This window comes from Crocodylus siamensis, chromosome 6 (genome assembly GCF_052110815.1).
Source record: "Crocodylus siamensis isolate JL-2025a chromosome 6, ASM5211081v1, whole genome shotgun sequence".
In the NCBI taxonomy this organism is placed as follows: domain Eukaryota; kingdom Metazoa; phylum Chordata; order Crocodylia; family Crocodylidae; genus Crocodylus; species Crocodylus siamensis.
In genome coordinates, this window is record NC_143400.1 from 17,581,426 (window position 1) to 17,602,056 (window position 20,631).

The 20,631-nt window shown below is 59.9% G+C and overlaps 2 protein-coding genes across 2 annotated transcripts; one reads left to right on the plus strand and one right to left on the minus strand.

Moving 5' to 3' along the window:
- The first annotated feature begins 657 nt into the window (after positions 1–657).
- On the plus strand, positions 658–4,938 carry PPOX (protoporphyrinogen oxidase). The gene is made up of 12 exons (XM_090055397.1): positions 658–798; positions 873–1,007; positions 1,081–1,196; positions 1,283–1,415; positions 1,532–1,676; positions 1,842–2,032; positions 2,419–2,479; positions 2,800–2,918; positions 3,260–3,373; positions 3,613–3,762; positions 3,843–3,885; positions 4,102–4,938. Exons 1-12 carry the CDS (start codon positions 712–714, stop codon positions 4,236–4,238), a joined length of 1,431 nt encoding a protein of 476 aa, XP_089911523.1. The 5' UTR covers positions 658–711; the 3' UTR covers positions 4,239–4,938.
- B4GALT3 (beta-1,4-galactosyltransferase 3) lies at positions 4,847–15,246 on the minus strand. Its single transcript, XM_090055396.1, has 8 exons — positions 15,109–15,246; positions 12,634–12,765; positions 11,750–12,050; positions 9,339–9,574; positions 9,019–9,209; positions 8,660–8,782; positions 7,085–7,189; positions 4,847–6,871 (listed from the first exon to the last, which is right to left on the minus strand). The coding sequence occupies exons 3-8, from the start codon at positions 11,994–11,996 to the stop codon at positions 6,262–6,264; spliced, it is 1,512 nt and encodes a 503-aa protein (XP_089911522.1). The 5' UTR covers positions 11,997–12,050; positions 12,634–12,765; positions 15,109–15,246; the 3' UTR covers positions 4,847–6,261.
- Between the last annotated feature and the right edge of the window lie 5,385 nt (positions 15,247–20,631).

The following is a 20,631-nucleotide window of genomic DNA, read 5'->3' on the forward strand; positions in this document are numbered from 1 at the left end:
TCGACAACCCGAGTGTAGGCTCAGACGCAGGGCTGTGTGTCCGCCCGAGAGGCGGCTGTGCCGGGCTGGGAGCCCCTGCCCTGGGCCGGGCCCGCGGCCCTGGGCCGGGCGGCTGGTCTGCCGGGGCCTGGCGGGAGGCCGCCCGGCGGGATTCATGCTTGTACGCGGTAGGAGCAGCGACGTGGCCGTGCCTGGAAGGCCAGGCCCCCCCCGCAGCGCTGGTCTGTCAGGCGGGTCCGTGCTCCGCGGCTCCAGCCGCTCCCCCTCGAGCCGCGGGGCGCCCCCTGCGCCGGGCTCGGGGCCGGGCGGCGGCGTCCCCTGCCGGGCCGCCACACGGGCTGCCGCCGTCTCTCCCCCCCGTGCAGCCCCGGCCGGGGAGCCCCGGGATGCTGCTCTGCACTGCGGCTGGGCGGTCGCGGCCGAGCCCCGCCTGCTCTGCTCTGCTCTGGCCACAGGCGGCGCCGCGGGAGGGCCTCGTGCCTGGCCTGCGGGGGAGCCCCGCCCCTCGCGGCGCATAGCCCCGCCCCCGCGGCGCGCAGCCCCGCCCTATCAGCCCCGCCCCGCGGCGCACGGCCTCGCTGAAAGCCCGCCCACGCCCCTAGCCCCGCCCGCCCGCTCTGCTCGCATTGGTCGGTCCGGAGCCAGCCCCGCCCCCCCGCTCTGCTCGCATTGGTCGGTCCGGAGCCAGCCCCGGCGGCGGCGGCGTTGGCAATGGCGCGGACCGTAGCTGTTCTCGGCGGCGGCATCAGCGGCCTCAGCGCATGCTACCACCTGGCGCGCGCGCCCCGCGCCCCCCGGGTCAGTGCGGGCCGGGCCGGGGGCTGATCCGCGTCGCCCCGCCCGGCCGCCCGCCCTGACCGTGCCCCCCGCAGGTGGTGCTGCTGGAGCGCGGCGGCCGCGTCGGGGGCTGGATCCGGTCCACGCGCGCCCGGGACGGCGCCGTCTTCGAGCACGGGCCCCGCGGCCTCCGCCCCGCCGGACACCGGGGCGCCAGCGCGCTGCTCCTGGTACGGCCCGACCCCCCGCGCCCGGTCCTCCCCTCCCCTCTCCCGCCCTCACCGCCCCCGCCCCCGCCCGCAGGTCTCGGAGCTGGGGCTCGACGCCCACGTGCTGCCGGTGCCCGGGGACCACGCGGCCTCGCGCCACCGCTTCCTCTTCGTGCGCGGGGCCCTGCACCGCCTGCCCGCCAGCCTCGGGTACGTGTCCCCGGCCCCGCACCCTGCGCTCGGGTACCTGCCCCCGCGCTGCCCGGCCCGTGGCTCACGGCCGCCGCCCGGCGCAGGGGGCTCGTCCGCACTGTGCCACCCTTCAGCCGCCCGCTGCTCTGGAGCCTGCTGCGGGACCTGGCGGCGCCGCGGGGCCGCGGGCCGGATGAGAGCGTGCACGCCTTTGCCAGCCGCCGCTTCGGCGCCGAGGTAGGTGTGGGGCAGGGCGGCCCCCGCTAATCTCCCCCCTGCAGAGCTGGAGCCGCCCTGCCCGGCCGCGGGGTGGTGCGGGCGGGGCCCGGGCGACAACTGCCCTTGTACCGCAGCTGGCGGACGTGGCCGTGGACAGCCTGTGCCGCGGGGTGTTTGCCGGGGACTGCCGGGCGCTGAGCCTGCGCTCCTGCTTTCCGGTGCTGTTCGAGGCTGAGCAGAGGCACCGCTCCGTTCTCCTGGGCATGGCCTTGGGGGCAGGTTAGACCCCACCCGGTGTGGGCATGGGGGGCCGCTCTGGCCGGGGGCTCTGTCCTGGCCCTGGGAGACAGGAGGGCTGCGGGAGCCACTGGGCAGAGCAGACCTGATGGGGCTCCTGGGTGCCTGGCAGCCGGGCGCTGGCACATGGACTTTCACCTCCCTCAGGGAAGGGCCCAGCCCTGGATTCAGCTTTGATCCGCAGGGCCCGCACTGAGCGCTGGAGCCAGTGGTCGCTGCGCGGCGGCATGGAGACGCTGCCCGAGGCCATGCTGGACTTGACGCGCAGCCGTGGCGTGGAGCTGCACTGCCACGCAGTGCCGAAGCGCCTGCAGCGGATGGCCGACCAGCGCTGGCAGGTAGGAGGGAGCAGTGGTGCCTAGGACATCCCACCTGCACCCTGGACGGGATATCACAGAGCGGGGCAGGCCTGGGCCCTTGAACCTGGACCTGCAGAGCCTGCTCGCCCCGCAGCACTGCCCAGCCAAGCACCAGGCCTGGCTGTCACGGGCTAGAGCCGGACAGTGGAGGCAGGTGGCTTGAAGCCAGGGCTCTTGGGTTGTTATCCCCACTCTGGGAGGCGAATGGGCTACAGGGGGATGAGGACTAGGTTGTATTTGAGCCCCTGCTGGTCCCCACAGTGCCTTGGTTTTGCTCAGGCCCTTCCTCACCAGGGCAGATGTCTCTGGGAAGGGGTGCTGGGATCCCCAGGTTCCTTGGCTCTGACTGCCCCTTTCCTGCCTAGATCATCCTGGAGGACGGCAGCATCGTTGCGGACCACGTGATCAGTGCCATCCCGGCCGGAGGTGGGGGGGTTATGCTGGGGTCGCCCCAATCCCATGGGGTGTGGAGCAGAGGGAGCTGGGTGCCCAGGTTCCTGTTGTGAAACCCCACCTGGCCCTCAGCCTGTCTGGAACCGAGCCTGCGTTCATGGTGGGAGCAGGGAGCCAGGACCCCTGAGGTTTCTCCCAGGCTGCGGCAGGAGCGACACCTCACCTGGGGCTGGGGAGGGGTTCTCAGCAGCTGGGGAAGAGCGAGGTTCCCCTGGCAGGTTCAGGGACTGGGGCTGATGCAAGCGGAGGGGCTCAGAGCTTAGGCTGGTCCTGGCCAACGTTTCTGCTCGCAGCTCTGGCTGACCTGCTCCCAGATGGGGCCGAGCCGCTGGCTCGGGCGCTGCGCGGCATCCAGGCAGTGTCGGTGGGGGTCGTGAACCTGCAGTATGATGATGCCACACTGCCCGTCACGGTGAGATGTGGCCTTGCCCAACCCTGGCACAGCGCGGAGCTGTCCCAGCGTTGTATCCCGTGGGCTGAGCGGGAAGGCCCCAGCTCTTAGCTTCCCCTGCAGGCATGCACTGTGCTTGTCACGTGGGCCTTATGTCAGGCATGGTCTGCATCCTGGCCCACCCTGCAGTGGGGCTCCCAGGTGCTTCTGGAGGGGGGGGGGTGTCCAGGAGGGGCTGGCAGCAGGCCCATGTGTGAGCATGAACACTGGAGAAGGCTGAGTCCTGGGGGTGGAACAGGACCACGGGCAGGGGCACTTTTGTTGGCTGTGGGGTGATAGCCATCCCTTTGTCTCTGCTTTAGGGATTTGGGCACCTGGTGCCCTCCTTTGAGAACAGCTCCCTGCTGGGCATCGTCTATGACTCGGTGGCCTTTCCGGAGCAGAATGGCGCCAAGGGCAATTCCATCCGGCTTACGGTGCGTGCCAGCTCCACCTGAGGAGCATGCCAGGGGCTGCTGGGATCTGCCTGCACCCTGGAACCTGCAGGTGGCTCAGGCCCTGGCAATGGCACATTGGGTCCTGCGCTGTCTGCCTGGGACATGGGACAGGACCTGGGCTGCATCATGCCAGGTGTTGTGGCTCTGTGTCCTTCCCTAGGGCTGGGTGGGCGGTGTGGGGCCTGGCTCCTCCTAGGAGGGTTGTGCTGTGCTGGCAGGTGATGCTGGGAGGCGCATGGTTCACCCAGAGCTTTGGGGACCCAGAGACTGTGCTGCCAGCTACGCTGCTGCACCAGGCCCAGGAGGCAGTAAGGATGCAGCTGGGTGTGTCAGCCACGCCTTCCCACTCCATCGTCACGGTGCTCAAGGTAGGAGTGAGTGGGCAGGGGCGGTGCAGGGCCCCACGGGCCGGGTCTGCATTCAGTTCTGGTCTCTGCTCTATCCACAGGCCTGCCTCCCCCAGTACACGCTCGGCCACTGCCAGAGGATAGGTAAGGCTGTGCTGTCCTGCCTCTGCGGGTGGCTGCCCTGTTTCTCCTGCTCCACGTTCTCCCCTGGGTAGGGGTGGGGTGCTGAAGCCAGGCTGGGAGGTGGGAAGGGGGTGGGCACATGCACACCTGCACCCCAGCCCTGTGCACCCACTGAGGCCAGGCAGGGAGCAGATACCGTCTCCTGCCAGGTGCTCAGGCCCTCCTCTCTCCTGGCAGAAACAATCACCCGGTACCTGCAGCAGGAGGGGCTGCCGCTGAGCCTGGTCGGGGCCTCCTACGAGGGTGTCTCCGTGATCGACTGCCTCTACAATGCCAAGATGGCTGTGGCCAGGCTTCTAGGCCAGGCCTGCTGATTTGGCGCGTGCTGCCTCAGGCACTGGAGGCAAACTGCTGCATGCCATGGTGGCCAGTCTCTGCAGGGGGTGGGGCACACACCCATGTTGGGCCAACATGAATCCCAAGCAGCAGACAGTCAGTGAGGGATTTGTGGCTCTGCAGCCTCAGGGCTGGTAGCAGCAGCACCTCTGCCTCCCCCATACATGCAGTCCTTCAGGCAGTGAGGGCAGAGTGCCAGGAGCACAAAGGCCTACAGCCCGTTCTCTCCCTCCCCACTAGTGTGGGCCCCAGAGCCTTGGCTCTCCGCTTCCCAGGACAAACAGCCCCTCATTGCTGTTGCAGCAAACTCAGTTTGGGCTGTCCCACCACTCCTGGGCCACCCTGCTGCCTAAGTCCTGTGCTGGTTTGAGCCTGGTTCCTGCTGCCATGTAGTGACCAAATGCCCCTGGCGAGGGAGCCCAGGGGCCATGAGCAGCTGAGGCTCCAGGTCTGCACCTCACTCCTGCAGCATGAGCCCCCATTCCCTGGGGTGAACAGCCCCACTGCCCCTTTCCCTCTGGTGACCCACTGGTTGTGCCCCTCCCCACAGGTGGCCCAGGGTTGCAGAGTGGGGGCAGGCAGCTGCTGTAAGACAAAAGTTTTTATTGAAAAACCCTAACAAACCCCCAGTGCTGCTGCAGCCGATTGTTCATAAATAGAATAAATAGTCGCACGCGGTGTCAGGGCTTGGATGCGAACGGCTATGGGGGGGAACTGGGCCCAATGTAGCAACACCCACAAGTGTGGGGCCTGGGGGCAGGCATGGGCTGGGAGCAGTGCAAGGCGCTGGCTCTGCTCACTGGGAAGCACCAGCTTTGCGGCTTCTGGAGGAAGGCTACTACTGTCCCAGCCCAGCTCCCATGTCAAGGACTGGTTGACCTCATGCAGGCCTAGGGGGACCAGCACAGGCACACACTTGGTTCTGCTCCCCGCCTCCAGGAGGTGGAGACCTGTGGCAAGAGGAGCCTCATCACCCCTGCAAGCACTCAGGTGGTTCTGGCCATAGCCAGCTCTATGTATGTACTGGGCCTGTGGCTCCAGGACAGAGGACTGACACTGTCCTGTGCTGCAGAACTGCGTGGAACAGATGCTATGTACCTGCCCCAATGAGGGGTGCTCCCCTCCCCCAAGAGCAGGCTGTTTCACAGCTGGCCCCACAGTAGGGGTGCAGGCAGGACTCCAGGCAGCCGGGGTAGGGTCTCTTGCCAGGCAGCTATGAGCCATATGGCACTTGCCCAGCAGGCACCATGGGGGGGAGAGGCAGGCAGAGTGGACAGCAGGCTATGCGGAGCAGCACAAGGCTTGGGGTTCTGGCTCCAATGTTAGGTCATTCCAGCCTCAGCTACAGCACTGCAAGGCAGCAGGTGCTGAGCTGAAGGGAAAGTGGGAGTCGGGGCATGGAGGTCAACCCTAAGGCAGTCCTAGCCTCCACTGTTGCCTGCAGCAGCTTGGGTACAGCAGGGCTCATGACCCTGCTGCTAGGCAAAGCTTGCTGTTACAGCTCTCCCCAGACCTGCGTTGGGATGCTGGAAGAGTAGATTCCCACAGGGACACCCACCACTGACCTATGTTCCCCTGCACCCCACCCCTGTGTACCTAGACAGGGCACTCTGGGATAGCACAACCCTCAGCTATGAGATCAGGCTTCCCTGGCAGGGCCCAGCGTCGCACAGTCAGGTTGGCAGGGGAAGGTTCTCACCAGGATGATCACAGCCAGCACATGAGCCTAGGCAGCCCTGGCACAGGAAGGCCTAGGCCCAGGGGCCAGAACAGCAGGGTCACAGCTGGAGGCCTTGGTCCTATCCTGTGGCCTGCCAGCACCTGCAATGCTGGCTCCCTGCTGGCCCAGGGAAGAGCCCCAACCAGCCAGCCTTGAGGGCTGACTTAGGTCCAGGGACAGCACCCAGCTGTGGCTACCAAGACTCCCCAGAGAAGCCAGCTGAGAGCAAGTGCCTGAAAATTCACAGCCCCCACCTGCCAGCACACATGGTCAGCTACTGCCTAGTGTGCACTGGGCAGCACTGTCTGATTGTCCCCCTGGCTCTGGGGAGCCTGGAAGATCCTGTCTGTCTCTGGGTGACTGTCCCCTATATCCATCTTCCCTTTCCCTTTCCCAGAGGCCTCTGGGCCATGTGGGAGCAGGATGGGGCTGGGCTGAGCAGCCTTGCCAAGGGCAGGAGCTCCTGCTCCCTGCTGAGGCCTAGGGCTATCTGCAACTCCCCCTCTTGCCTGTGCCTGGCTGCCATTCTGTGCAGCCCCCTCCTTGCCCCCAAGTTGAGCTGCAGCAGCTGGGGGTACCCTCTGGCTGGCACCTGTCCCCACCCCCTTACGCACAGGGGGCAGCCGCTCCCCCCAGCCTGCCGTGGCCCGGGGCAGTGTACGCAGCATCTCCTGCCTAAACTCATGGTTCGAGCTGCTCTTGTGCTTCTGTCTGTTGAAGCCAGACCGTAGACCAGGCCCGCTGCGGTCCTTGAGGGGCCGCGGGTTGACCCCGATGTCCACAGTGATGTTGGTGTAGAGAGGCCGCAGCTCCTTGGCCAGCAGCACGTAGCTGAGTGAGTTCATGCCATCCTGTGTCCACATGCGTTGTGTCCGGATCAGCAGGTCGAATCTGTAGGGAGGCTGGAGTTGAGGCAGGGGATCTGCCCCCTTTGATCCCTCCAGGTGCCTCCCTGCTGCCAGCCCCTAGGCATTCCACCTCCATCTCTGAGCAGCCCAGCACCAGAGGCAGGAGTGCTGAGGGGGCCCTGTGCCTGTAGGTGGAGCAGTGGTACCACACGTTGGAGCCTGGGCTTAAGGCCCACAGGTCCTGTGCCCCACTCACCTGTGGGGATTCTCCTCATTGCCCTTGTCTCCCTTGTGTTTCACCATCTTGTAGTGGCCAATGGAGACGGGTGGACGCGAGATCTTCATGCCGGCCAGACGCACCCTGCGGGGAGCATGCACCTCAGCGTGGCACCAGGGAGTGGGCGGCAGCACCCACTGAACTCCAGCACCCCACAGCCCTAGCCACTCACCGCATCTTCCCAGGCTGCCAGGACATCCAGAGGCCTCAACTTCCCCCAGGCAGCCCCTGCTGAAGCTACAGCCCAACATGGGTGTTCCACCAAGGCCAGAGGCAGCACCCCTGTTGCCACGTGCTGGTCCAAGGCAGCCCTCTCCAGCCCAGTGGGATGGGAAGAGGCAGGGCCAAGCTGGGCCCACATGGGTGCCTGCTGCAAGATTCCCCATGCTTGGTGTCTGGAGCAGGTTCTAGCCATTACATCCTGGAGCCAGCAGCACCTGCTCTGGCAGCCAGCTGGGCCAGGGCCTGTGACCACAGGGAGGAGCAAGTGAACTGCCTCCAACCACAGAAGCCATGGCTCAGCACCATGGAATCAGGCAGCAGCTGCTTAGCTTGGAACCAGAGGCAGCTGCCCAGGACAGCACCCAGATACAGCCAGAACACTGCCCCTCCCGTGACAGCGTGCTCCCTCCCTGCCTGCTGGTACTGTACACCTACAACCCAACTGTGACCTACCTTCATGCAGCTGGGAAGGGCCCTGTGTGAGAAAGATGCATGCAAAAAGTCCCGAGAGCGAGGAGTGGAGAGAAGAAAGACACGGTGAGGGCGCAGAGAGGAGATGCAGTCAGACCCTGGCAGGGAGGGGGCAGGGGGAATGGAAGAACTCTAGACTTATGCACTGCTGCAGGAATCCAGGCCTTTGGGGCACCCCAATCTATTTGAATTAAAAAGGCTGTGGGGCCCAGCCACTGGTTGGGTGACCACAGCCCTTAAAAATTCATCCCGAGTACTGTCACTGCGCCCAGCAACCAGGAAACCACACCTTGATGGGGCCTGCTCCCCTAGGAGCCAGGTGTGCCATGCAGCCCTTTCTCCCCTGTACTAGGGCAGAGCCTGCAGCCCTGCTGGCTCCCTCTGCCTATCCCTGGAAGCTGTGGCAGGCAGGACTGAATGCTGCTCATGCAGGTACAGCCAGTCAGCCCAGCCCAGAGGCATGGACAGTATCACAAGAACAGGAAGACATCAGCAGGGAGAACACGCCAAGCCCCAGCAGTCCTGGTGGCTGGGCAAAGCTGCTGGGATTGCCTGCAGAGGCTTCTTCTTCCCTCCCCTTCTGCAGGTCAAGTGCTGCCTGAGCTGTGCTGCACCCACACTCGAGGCCAAGAGCTTGTGGTGGCTGTGGGGATGCCCTTTGCATGGAGGCAGTTTAGATTACGGTTATCTGAGATAGCTTGGGTAGGGCTGATTCTCCCTCAGGTTGGGGGTTGGACTAGATGTGACCTCTGCAACTCCCCTCCAGTCCCACCTCTCCATGACTCTATGGCACTGACCCCAGCAAGCCGGGTGGCGGACATGCAGGAAAGGCCTGGCAGGCAGGGACATGCAGGCACTCACCGAGTGGCAATGTCGTCATCTTCCCCGCCCCAGCCCCAGTACTCGTTGGGGAAGCCGTTGATCTTCATGTACTGGTCCGGGGTCAGGGCTGACACCCCACCAAAGTACTGGGAGTATGGGAGGCTGCAAGGAGAGGAAGGCGCCGCTCAGACTCTGCAGCCAATGGCCCTAGGGCCCCTGGTGAGCCAGTTCAGAGCCCCTCTCCCAGGGCCAGTTGGCAGAACCTGTTCCCCAGGCAGTCGCACCCAGGAGACTAGTACTGGCACGGCCAAGAGCCCAGCAAAGCCATCATGGCAGGCCACCATCCCCACATGGCATTACCATTCCCCCTGGTCCCCCCAGCCCCTGCCCCCACGCACCTATAGCCAAACTTGTTCATGGCGACAGAGACATGCTTGGGGCTCCAGAGGTCACAGGTGTAGAGGTTGTGGTCGTTCTCAGGGATGAGGTCCACGTCATGCAGGAAGAGGCAGTCCCACTCTTCGTCTTTCAGGGCCTCCTTCACCCCTACATTCAGCAGCTTGGCCCGGTTGAAAGTAGAATTCCCAGCCTGCAGAAAAACAGGCAGAGAGGCCAGGGGAGTACAGGGGCACAGGAGAGTGCTGCCAGGGTGCAGAGGTCGCCCCCACCACGGCAACAAGCAGGGGCAGCCCCCCAGCCATGAGCAGGGGCGGCCTACCTGGTGTATGACGTAGATGCCATAGTGCAGCTGCTGGCGCTGCAGGAAGGGGTGTAGGTAGTAGAGCAGGTGGCCCAGATGCATCTCCCGGTTGCGGTGTGGAACAATGATGGCCGTGCGGGACCGTGGCTCGCAGGTCAAGGGCTGGTACCGCCCCCCTGCACTCACTGCCGGGTTCTTTGCCTGGATCTGCTCTAGGGTTGGCACCTGGCTGAAGCTCACGGTCAGGGGGCCAACTGCATGGGGACAAAAGCAGGTCTTGGCATCCTGGGCAGAGCTCAGCCTGCCCCCACACCACACCCCCATGGGGCCTCAGCACCTTCATCCACCCTGCCCAGAACCACCCCTTCCTCTCCCCACATATACAGCACCAGCATGCTCACACGCTGCACTGCCAAGCAGCACTGGCTGTCCTGACCATGCTCTACATTGCAAGCAGCCCTTACCCACAGCAGGGGCTCCAAGACCATGACCAGGTGGCCCCAAATTCAACATGGCCCTGGGCTTAGCCAGACTCATCTTTGCCTGGAAACCTGTCACAGCCGCACCAGCTCTGCCCCCACTGGGTTCCCAGGGCACATGAAAGAGCAGGACACCACTGTGCCAGGGGGCTCATCATGCAGCGGGGGCTGCAGGAAGAGCAGGCCTAGCAGGCAGCCAACAGAGCCTCAGCTGCATGAGGGCTGGCTAGGCGGCTGCTCCCAGGGGCGGGGGAGTCTGCCCTTGGCTCACCCAGCAGCAACGGCTGCACAGGGACAGTCAGCGGTTTCAGTCCTGGCGCGACTAGGGATTAAGTCAGCGGCACCAGGGGATCATTTACAGCAGTAGGAGCCAGAGCCCTGCCTTTCGCCCTTGCAAGGACGAATGCCTCGCCTGCCCATGCAGGGACATGAACCCTAAGGCATCCCTACCTGCACTGTGTGCCTCCATGCCTGCCTCAGCACAGGGGATGTAACCAGCATGAGTAATCCCACCCTGGGCCAGGCCCCTGCAGGGAGCTAGGGCAAGGCTGGAATATCCACGTGCCAGGCACACCCAACTGGCCCCTGCTAGCCTGCCCTGCTGCTCTCCCTATCCTGGCCAAGCCAATGATATGGAAGTGACATAGGTCTCACAGGTGCCCACCACAGACAGCCTGATGTACACCCACCTATCCTCAAGAGGATTGACCCTGGGCTGCCTCCCTGCACACATGTCCAAGCAAGTCCCATATGCTCCCAGCCTTGTTCACACCTTGGGGGCGCATGCAACCTGTGCTAGAGCCAACCTCACAGCTGCATGCACTAGCCTTGGCAGCTCTGGACTTGTGGGCTAATGCTGCTGTGCCCTGCTTACTGCAGGAGGGGATGGAGTGCTGGCACAGGACCTGCTTGAAGGGGGTCTCATCAGAAGGACAGTGACGCCTGACACTACAAGCTCAAAAGCAGCCACATGGCTGCCAAACACAACCAGGAGCACACTCTAGATCAGGGGTGGGCAATTATTTGGGCTGGAGGGCTGCACTTGAGGAGTTTTGGTGGGCTTTTGAGGGCCGCACACACAAACATATGCACATACATGCGCGTGCACGCTCCACACAGCTGAGCCAAGGCTGGTGCCAGAGCAGCAACAGGAGCATAAGCCTGCCTGGGGCATTACCACACGTGGCCTGCCCTCCCATAGCTAGCCACGTCTGCAGCTGTGGGGGCAGGGAATGGAACCTGGCCGCAGGCCTCTGTGCTTTCCCACTCCGCCATCACGGCTCCTGGTGTAGGTATGCTCCCCTCTCCCTTCCCCCCTGCCATGGCTCCCAGGAGCCCTGATGGCAAGGGAGGATGGGACAGCACTGAGGTCTGTGGCTAAGCTTCATCCCCCAGGAGCAGAGGTGGGCAGGAGGGGCTGCTTCTGCCAAGTATCCCCTGTGACACAAGCAGAGACCAGAGCCAGATCTGTCGCCCGCATCACCTGCCAGGAGAGGCCAGAGCCTAACCATGGCTTGCCCAGGGCCTGCCACGTGGTGCTGCTACCCACCTGCAGGCTGGAAAAAAAATCAACTGGCAGGCTAGATCCAGCCTGTGGGCCATATTTTGCCCACCCCTGCTCTAGATGCTGTTTCGGCTGGGGTGAATGTTCTTCTGAGTGTGTCCCAAGTGCAGGACAGCATCCCACCAATGGCACAGGAGAGGAAAGAGGGCAAAGTGGCTCCCAGGTAGCACTGACCAGTCTCCCGGCAAGTCCTGTTCCCAGGCTGCACCCTCAGGATGCCCCTGGACCTTGCTGTACCAGCCCAGCCTTGGCTGAGCAGCCAATTCTGTGAGCTCTGCTCACATCTGCTGGAACAGTCACTAACCCGATCAAGAGCCAGCTGGGTCCACGCATGATGAGCCACCTAGAGAGCAAAGCTGCATAGTCCTTCCCACAGCCCCACTTACTGAGGTAGGGCGAGCGCTCTGGGCAGTAGGGCAGGGGTCCTGGTGGGGTGCCAAGTGGGGGCAGTAGGCGGCTCAGGTTGGTGTACACATCGCGAGTGCGGGAGTAGTCGAAGACGGGGATGGACTCGCGCCCAAAGATGGAGGTCAAGTTCCGGAAGCCGCCCAGCGAGAAGTAGGCCATGAAGGCAAACTGGAATCCTATGAGTAGGGCCAGGGTGCAGGGTCGGTCCAGCAGTCGGCGGATCATGGTGCCGGGAGACAGCACCGCTTCTCAGGGAGGGGCGACAGGGTCTAGCTGATGCTGTGGAGACAGCCAGGTAGGACTGAGATGCAAACTGGGCACAATGACCTTCTGACTGCTTGCTAATGTTGGCCTCCAGCCCTGGCCTCCCAGGACTGCATGCAGCAGGTGTGCAAACTTGTCAGCAGTAAGCCTCCCCCTGCACTCAGGAGATCTGGCTGCATAGAGGAAGAGGCTGATGCAGGCCTGGCCCCTTAAGGGGGGCCCTGGTCCTGCTGGACTAACCTGAGCATCCTGGCTGTGACCTAAACTCCCCCTTCCCTCTCTCCCCCGCCCAGACCAAGTACAGTGGGCATGTGGCACATCCTCCTTCCTCCCCTGCTGCAGACACAGGGCTGGCACAGCAGATCAGGGAAGAACTGCATGTGGCCCAATGAAGCAATGTAGCCACAGCTGGCAGCATAAGGAACCCTACAGCCAGAGACCCAAGGCTCTACAGACTCCGCTTTCCCCCACTGACACACAGTAAATATGGGGGTGTAACTGGGTGAGGACAATCCCCATTCACTGGAACTGGGAGAGAGGGAGGAGAGGGATCACGTGCAAGACAAGGAGTTGCTCCCATCTAAGGACTCAGACTTGCCTCTTCCCGTGCTCTGACACGATGCTTGGTCTTGATTGGTGGCAAAGAGCTCTTTGGTCCTTGTGTGGGGCTGGATGCATCGCTGCAGTGATGTGGACACGTGGCCTGCCCAGCGCCTTCAGGCAGGGGATGCTGAGGGGGAGACAGAGGAGGTCAAGCCCACTGGATAACCAGAGCAAAGGTGGGAGGCAGCACAAGGCCAGTTCTGGCTACAGCAGGAGCATTGCTACCTCTTCCCCCTGCTCAACTGCACCCAGGCTGCACAGAGCACTGGCACCAGGGCAGCGCCTGGGCATCCTCATGAACCTGTCACTCTCCTCCCAGTGGATTGTTTCTAGCACCCCTCCAAAGAAGTAGATCTCCCAAGGCCATGTACCTCCTGGCACCAGCCCACAGGGAGCTGCCATCTGCTCTTCCTTGCCTGCTGCTTCTGAGGCCTAATCAGCAAGAAGTACCTGTCCTGCCCAGTCACTGGGGAAGGGCTGTGACCCACTGAGTGAGCCAGGCGCACACAGGCAGACGCAGCCTCCGTTCAGCCGAGAGTGTTTTTCAGGATGAGGGGCTCCTCTGAAGCCCTGGCACATGCCGCCCCTCTGTGAGGAGCTCCCTACCCCTGTGAACAGCAGAATCCCCTGAGGTGGAAGGTGCAGCAGCCAGCCCATGCATGCACGCTGCAGGACAGCCCAGGGCCAAGAGGGACAGGGGACAGACAGCAGGGGTATGTGCTTCCACTCTTGGAAAGCGGGGCAAACGTTTCACCAGGCCGGCCAAAACCCCCCTGCTGTGTATCATAGTTGTGGCGTGTGGAATTTGGAAGTGCTCAGGGACGTGCGTCAGCAGCAGCAAAGGCAGTTTCAGCTGAACTGCTAAGCAGTTCTTCTGCCTAACTCCCTGGGCTCTGCAGTGCTCTCTGAGACCCGGACAAAGGCCAGCAACTTCATGAAATACTAAAAACAGAAGTGCCCTTGGAGGTTCCAGAGTCCAAGGAAACCCGGCTGAGGGAGGCACCTAGTCCAACCCCCTGCTCCAGGCAGGGCTAGCCCCATCTGAACCAGACAAAGGTTTGTCCAATCTGCACTTAGTGACCAAGCTTTTGTCACCAGTCCGGGCACCTGCCCCGGCACAGAACCATCTTCAGGGGGAGAAAGTCCTTCCTCGTATCCAACTTCGGCCTGCCTGGCTTCGGTCACTTCTCCTCCAGCCCTCGTCGACACAGAGCAGGGAACCGTTGCCCTGGTCAAACAAACCTGGTCTGTGTTTGAAGACTTATCAGACTCCCCACAGGATAAAACACGTCATATTGTTTTACCTGGCATTTAAATTTGGCCACGTCCACTTGTTTGAGCACACCAGGAAGGCATTTTGTGCCTGAAACTTGGCTAACTTCTCTCCCAGCTGTAGTTAGTCCAGTAAAAGATGTACCTAAATGTATCTTGCTTCTATCCAATCCCCAGCCCTTAAATCTTCTGTAGTCTAGACTAAGCCAAGTGCTTGCAACCTTTCCTCGGACATCATGTCGTCTAGACCCGCAATCTCCTCTGAACGCTTTCCCATTTGTCTGCGGACAACAGCGCCGAGCAGAATCGCTGCCTTGGACTTGCACGCGACATTCCCAATCACGCCCCTGGGGCACGGGCGCTTTTCTATGCGGCAATCAGATGTTGTTGGATCACTTTTGGCTCACAACATAGCATTGCTCCGGTACTTGCCCACAGCCTGCCCATCCAGTCACTTGCTCTATTGCATTGGCACGTTTAATTGCTCCAACACAAGGGCAGGTCTGCGCTCTTCCTTGTTGACTTTCTCTCTGTTTGCCGGACCACTTTGCAAACATATTGAGGTCATGACAACTCCAGCATCCACCCCCGGCCTCTCTGGCTTAATATCAACCCGCTCGTGCGATTAACTCCATCTCCTAAGTTATTCACGACGATCTCAAGCCGGACTGGACCGAGCACAGACTCATAGGGGCCTGTATGGATTAGGTCCTCCCAACTGGACGCTTGACGTCGGTCCAGTAACGCACCCGCATCCGTGCCAGCTCCTCTACACCGCGTCTCCTTCGCTCGCTGACACGACTGTCACGCCAGCCTGGCTCCAGTCGAGTCGAGGCGAGTCTGTCCCCCCCACCCGCACCCGCCCCGTGAGGGACGCTGGGCCCGTCGAGCAGGAAGGTGGCAAACCTGCACCGGCTCTTCGTGGTGCTCAGAAACCAGCCCAGTGCAGGGTCTCCCCGGGCCGGGAACTGCCCCCTGGTTCCCGGCCCGCTCGTCCGGCCCCGCGCACGCAGGCGCCCCCCCCGCCCCCGAGGGGCCTCTGCCCTGCCGTGCCCTGCCCCCAGCACCGGGGCAGCCGCCTCAGCGCAGGGGGAGGCTGCGGGGCCGCCACCAGCCTCCATGGGGCCGCAGGGAGCTCCCGTGCGGGCCCGGGCCCGGCCCCGCTTCCCGCCCGGCGCCCGGCCCCGCTGCCCGGTACCTGCGGCGCCCGCACCCGCGCCCCGCGCCGCCGCTACCGCCGCCATCTTGGGGAGGGCGGGTTGACCCACAGGCGCCTCCCGTCACGGGCGGGAGCAGTTTCCCGGCAACAGGCGGAGCGGGGCGGGGATTGGAGGGGGGTGCCCGGCAACGGGAGGGGCGGGATGGGGGAGGGGTTGTCCGGCAACGGGCTGGACGGGGGGACCGGCCCAGGCCCAGGTCCAGGCCCTGTCCGGCGGGGCGCCCCGCGCCTTGGGTGGAAACACGCCCCCGCCTGGGCCTGGGCCTTGCCCGTGGGGTGAAAGGCGGCGGCTCACAACGCAAAACCGAAACGTCCTCACTCGGGACCGACATCCCCGCAGGGAGGACGGGATACACGGGGTTGGTTCCTCCACCCAAACCCGACTCGCTGTTTTCACCGAAATCCACCCAGAATGATGTCCTCGATCCATTCCCAAGAAGTCCTGTAACGCCACGGACGTGAACAGCCATCGCGTGGATCTGGAAGGACTCGGCTGGGCGCTGCGAGGGGCACTTGGCCCAAGTCGCCCAGGAGCCTTGGGGCACCCATCTGCTTTCTCGAAGAAAAAGGAGGAGGTTTTCACCGATGTCCTCCGGGGAGATGGGCGACACAGCGCATGTGTCCGCCATCGGAAAGTCAAAACTGTGCTGATTTCTAAACGTCATCAGCGCCGTGTGTTGCAACTCGAGACATCTTATGTTGAGGACTGACTGTAGCAGGGAGCCAAGAGCATCGTGATTGTGGCAGAGCGAGACACGCACGATCGTTGAAGTCGTGCCCACATTTTCGTCTCAATAAGTGAGAAAAGGCTAAGTCCAGCGGATGCAAGAGTCACGGGCAGATGCATCTTGCAGCTTGCAAGTTGCTAAAAACCCCTTGAAGGGGGGCGACCGAGGCGACGTCGGCTGCCACAGTTCAAAACTGATTCCCGGCCAGGGTGCCGAGGCACAGTGCGCTGGGTTGCCGCGAGATCCTTCTGAGGGTGCTAGTGGGCGCCGAGCACCATCAGGCGTGCAAACACGGTGCACAAGATACCCCTGGAGATTTCCAAGAGGAATCCATAGTGCTCCCAACGCTCATCCCTGCTGGGGCCTTTCTGAGCCCCAGAATTGCTCCAGTATTTTTCTATAGTCAGAAAACGAGAGAAAACGAAGACCTGGCATTTTTGGGAGGGGGGAGGCTTAAGTCTAAAAAAGCGAAGAAACATTTGCTTAAAAAAAAAAATAGTCCTTGTCTAACGTATTCCAGTCTCTAACAGTTTCTTTCCCTCCTGGTCCACCCACCTGTTTTTAACAGCGCTAAACCCGACCGAGGTGTGGAATGGATTGTTCCTGGCTGTCCGTGGATGGCAGGGGAAGGTGCTTGTTTCAAAACTGTACCACATTTAAGGATGAGTCATGACTAGGTGTTAAGTGTCCCTATTCTGTGTCAGCCTGAGCGATGGGTACGCGGAGGGCCTGATGGCAGAGGTACACTCAACACCACAGAAATATCCAGTGTGCTGCTTGCTAATGCTCCAGGGCACCCTGCAACTGAAGGGTGTTCCTTTATTCCCCTCTGGGAACTAGACCAATTGAAGATTCATGAATCAGCTACCGGTGCTCAAATATATGACTTTGTAGGTCTGATGAATGGTGTGGGGCCACATTGCACATTGTGGCCAGTCTGCTGGCCTGAACCAGCGTGGGATCGGTCTGTGGGTGCAATCTGGTGTGTTGGCCCAGCCCTGCATGCTGCACCTGGCTTTAGAGCAGCTCTAGCACACGGGGCCGTGTCATCCAGCCCTGGGAGGTTTCCTAGGGGTCCAGAAATGTGGCGGTGGAGGAGCAGTGGCTTCCAGAACTATGACAATGAATAGTGCCACTGCTCCATTGCCACCAAGTTTCTGCACCCTTGGGGAGCCCCCTGGGCCAGGTGACACTGGGCTGGAGGTTGAGCAGATCTAAGGCCCTGATTCTCAACCAGGGTGCAGGGATGCTGAGGCGTACTTTGAAGGGTGCTGCTGGGGTTTGAGGAGAGAAATGGATAAGCACAGGCTCAGGCTTGTCCCTGCCTGGCTGTTCCCCCACCTGCACAGCCTGGCCCTGTGCGTGGAAATAAGCACTGTAAAAAACACGTTCATAGCACTGTAAAAAACACGTTCATTTTTTCAATGGTGTGCTGCTCAATTCACAAAGCTATGGAGGGGTGTCTGAAGTCTAGTGAGCAGTGCCTCAAGCCTAGTGTGGTTGACAACTATTGGTTTAATGCACTGATTCTCAACCAGGGCACCCTGAACCCTGGTGTGCCGTGAGATCCTTTTAATGGTGCCATACTGTATGAGTCCTGCCAGGAGTGGGGTGAGGACTGCTGGAAACCTCCTCTCTGCTGAAGCATCCACAACCTTTGGTTTGTATTCTAGCAACACCAGTGGTATGAGGGAGACAGAGAGACATGTAGCCGCAGTGTGGGTTGTAATTTGGCTTCCTCCCAGAGCTTGTCCAACCTTTATCACAGTGCAGCCTGTCTAGTGGGCGTGGAAGCCCAGCACTGCAGTCACAGCTCCCTTTCTTCACAAAGAACAAGATAAGATTACAACACATTGTACATGTTAATAATGAACTATAGCTCTCCAAACTATTTACTGTGCTGAACCAATCAACCACTATATACACTTAAAACTATAAATGGATGTTTAAAGGTCAGTCCTACATGGCGTAGAGGTCTTCCTGACCTTGTTTTACCCTCTTTAGAGCTTTCCTTTAAAGGAAGTTCATGTTCATGCTCTTCCCCGTCCTGTTCATGGTTGATCCTCTTTATGTTGAGGTGGAAGATATTGAAGATGAACCCTGTTTCTCTGGAGAAGGTCTTTTGGAGTCCCCACTAAGTCTAGGGGTGTTTGCTGTATTATTGAAAAGGTCCAGAAAAAAAATGCAAGCTTTTGAACCAAACTCTGTCCCCTGACAGCAGCTCTGGTAGTGGTCTTGCTCTGTGTCAAATACTGAAATTTCTTTGCTGCTGAAGCTTTAATTCAGCATCTCATTTCTTAAACTCCTGTAAGCTGGGCCATTTAGGGTTAAGCTGCATCAGTGCCACAGAGCTAATGCCATCCTAAGTCATTGCCCCATGAGCATTTCAGATGGAGAGGGTCCTAGTGCCAGAGGTGTAGCTTGATATATCAGGAATGCCACACATAGATCTCTGGATTTACACAGGAGCTGTTTCAGAGTCTGTACTGCTCTTTCAGCTTCTCCGTTGCTCTGAGGATAGTGAGGATGGCTAGTGAGATGCTGAACATCAAAGTTTTCTGCAAACTGTGGGAATAACTCCGAGGCAAACTGAGATCCATTGTCTGATATAAGGAGCTCAGGAATGCCATGCCTTGCAAATACAGACTTCAGTGTTTGGATGACTTGTGCCAGAGGTCTGTGTAAGTAAAGCAAAGTCAGTATATCTGGAAAAATAACTAGAATAATGTGTGTGTGTCCCTTCCAGAAAAATTAATCATTTACTACCTGCTGCCAAGATCTAGCTGGTATCTTTGTAGAAAGGAATGTCTCTGGTGACAGTTGTTTGTCTTTGATGCATTCCTCACAACTTTCTACTAAAATTTGAATTTGCTTACTCAGCCTGGGCCGCCAAATAGATCATTATGCTCTTGCCCTGCCTTTGTTTATACCCTGGGTCCTTCGTTGATCTTCAATAATGTTGCTTCCTCAAGCACCTGGAAGATCACAATGCATCTACTTTTCAGAGGAAGAGCACTGGCTATGTAGAGGTCATTGCAGTCCTGCCAGCATGGTTGCAGGTCTGTCTGAAGTTGCATCCTGTGGTCTCATCCATTCTGATAGAAGTAAACTAGTTTCTAGCAAGTGTCATCTTGTTGATTCTCATTTCTGATTTGCTCCAGTGTAGGAGCAGATACTGGCAAAACTGTCAGATCATGGTCAGTATATAGATTAACAATTTTTTCCAAAGTTATTTCTGTTTCTGCTGATGGCTGCCTAAGTGGTACTCTAGCTAAAGTGTCTGTTGCTACAAGCAGATTCCCTCGTTAATGTTTGATAATGAAAGAAAATCACATTAGACATAGTTAAAATCTCTGAATTCTGGGTGGAAGGTCATCCAAGGCTTTGGATCTGTAAAACATCTTAATATAAATGCCTCTGGCATCTTTCTGGCTCTGTTTGAATGAAGACGCATCCGCTGTGACTCCCATGGGGTAAATTACAGAATACTATGCTAAAACAGTTGTTGATGCCAATAGTTCATAGCTTCATAGATGTTTGGGTCGGAAGGGACCTTAGTAGATCATTGAGTCCGACCCCCTGCTCTGGCCAGGAAAGAGCACAGGGGTCAGATGACCCCAGCCAGGTGTCTGTCCGCCCTCCTCTTAAAAACCCCCAAGGTAGGGGAGAGCACCACCTCCCTTGGAAGCCCATTCCAGATTCTGGCAATCTTCACTGTAAAGAAGTTCTTCCTGATGTCTAACCTAAATCTGCTCTCCCTCAGTTTGTGGCCATTGTTCCTAGTTACTCCAAGGGGTGCCCTGGTAAACAGAGCATCTCCTGGCAGGCCATCTGTTACTAATTGCCCTAGTTTCTCCTGTAGGGGAGGTCCTATGCTACCCCGCACCTTTTGACTCCCTATATACATGAAGAAGGCCTTTTTGTTGTCTTCAATTTTTGTTGGCAGCCTAAGATCCATGTCTGCTTTGGCCTTTGTGACTGCCTCCCTGCCAGTGTGGGCCAAGTACATATATATTTCCCTGTTCAGCCAAGTGGGTTTCTTGGCGCCTTTGCCCTCCTTTCCTGCATAATGGGATTGTCTCCTTCTGCAACCAAAGGATTGCTCCCTTTAGGAATGACCACCCTGTGGCAGAAAGCCACCTTGGTTTCTCCCCAAAATCTCTGCCCTGTGACAATGTGATAAAATCTCGGTGCTGTGACCATTTGAGGAAGGTGGGCCCAGCAGAGGAGACCGCACCCTCACCCCGTCTCTTTAGGGAACCTGAGCTGGCTGCATCCTGAGGGAGGGGGAACCTGCTCCTTCTGCCCACGGGACTGGTACCTGGGTGAGGGGCATCTACCTGGTGGGCTGGAGTCTGCCTGGTAACAGGTGATGTATTTCAAATTGGTTGGCTGGCAGCCAACTGGGGCTGGCCTCCACTGGACCAGGTGAATGAGGTCACAGGGGCTATATGAGTTAGGACGGGCGAGGAGGCAGTCTCTTCGGCCAAGAGGTGAAACAGCAGCCATGCAGGGGACTCAGAGGAGCATGACCACCTGAAACTGGCTCTCTCACCCCAAAACTCATGAGCAAGGAACCGCCTGCCTCCAAAGGGAAACTTCACCTGCCTTTGGAAGATGCTTGTGAGTAAGCTCCTTGAGATCTGGTTAGATATCTAGCTGGCAGTAACTCAGATGCGTGATCAAAAGGCTACCTCAGCCAGACTGTTTGCTCTTTAGGATTTCTAGGATATTGCTCAGTCCTGTACCCTATTTTCACCCTACCCCTGTAACC

Excerpts from the sequence above, each read along its gene's own strand:
- PPOX (XM_090055397.1), top strand. The coding sequence starts at position 712 with ATGGCGCGGACCGTAGCTGTTCTCGGCGGCGGCATCAGCGGCCTCAGC. Across the intron at positions 1,416-1,531 it reads GCCGCCGCTTCGGCGCCGAG|CTGGCGGACGTGGCCGTGGA; the intron begins GTAGGTGTGGGG and ends CTTGTACCGCAG. Across the intron at positions 3,374-3,612 it reads GCAATTCCATCCGGCTTACG|GTGATGCTGGGAGGCGCATG; the intron begins GTGCGTGCCAGC and ends CTGTGCTGGCAG.
- B4GALT3 (XM_090055396.1), bottom strand. The coding sequence starts at position 11,996 with ATGATCCGCCGACTGCTGGACCGACCCTGCACCCTGGCCCTACTCATA. Across the intron at positions 9,210-9,338 it reads GCATCTACGTCATACACCAG|GCTGGGAATTCTACTTTCAA; the intron begins GTAGGCCGCCCC and ends GTTTTTCTGCAG. Across the intron at positions 6,872-7,084 it reads AATGAGGAGAATCCCCACAG|ATTCGACCTGCTGATCCGGA; the intron begins GTGAGTGGGGCA and ends GCCTCCCTACAG.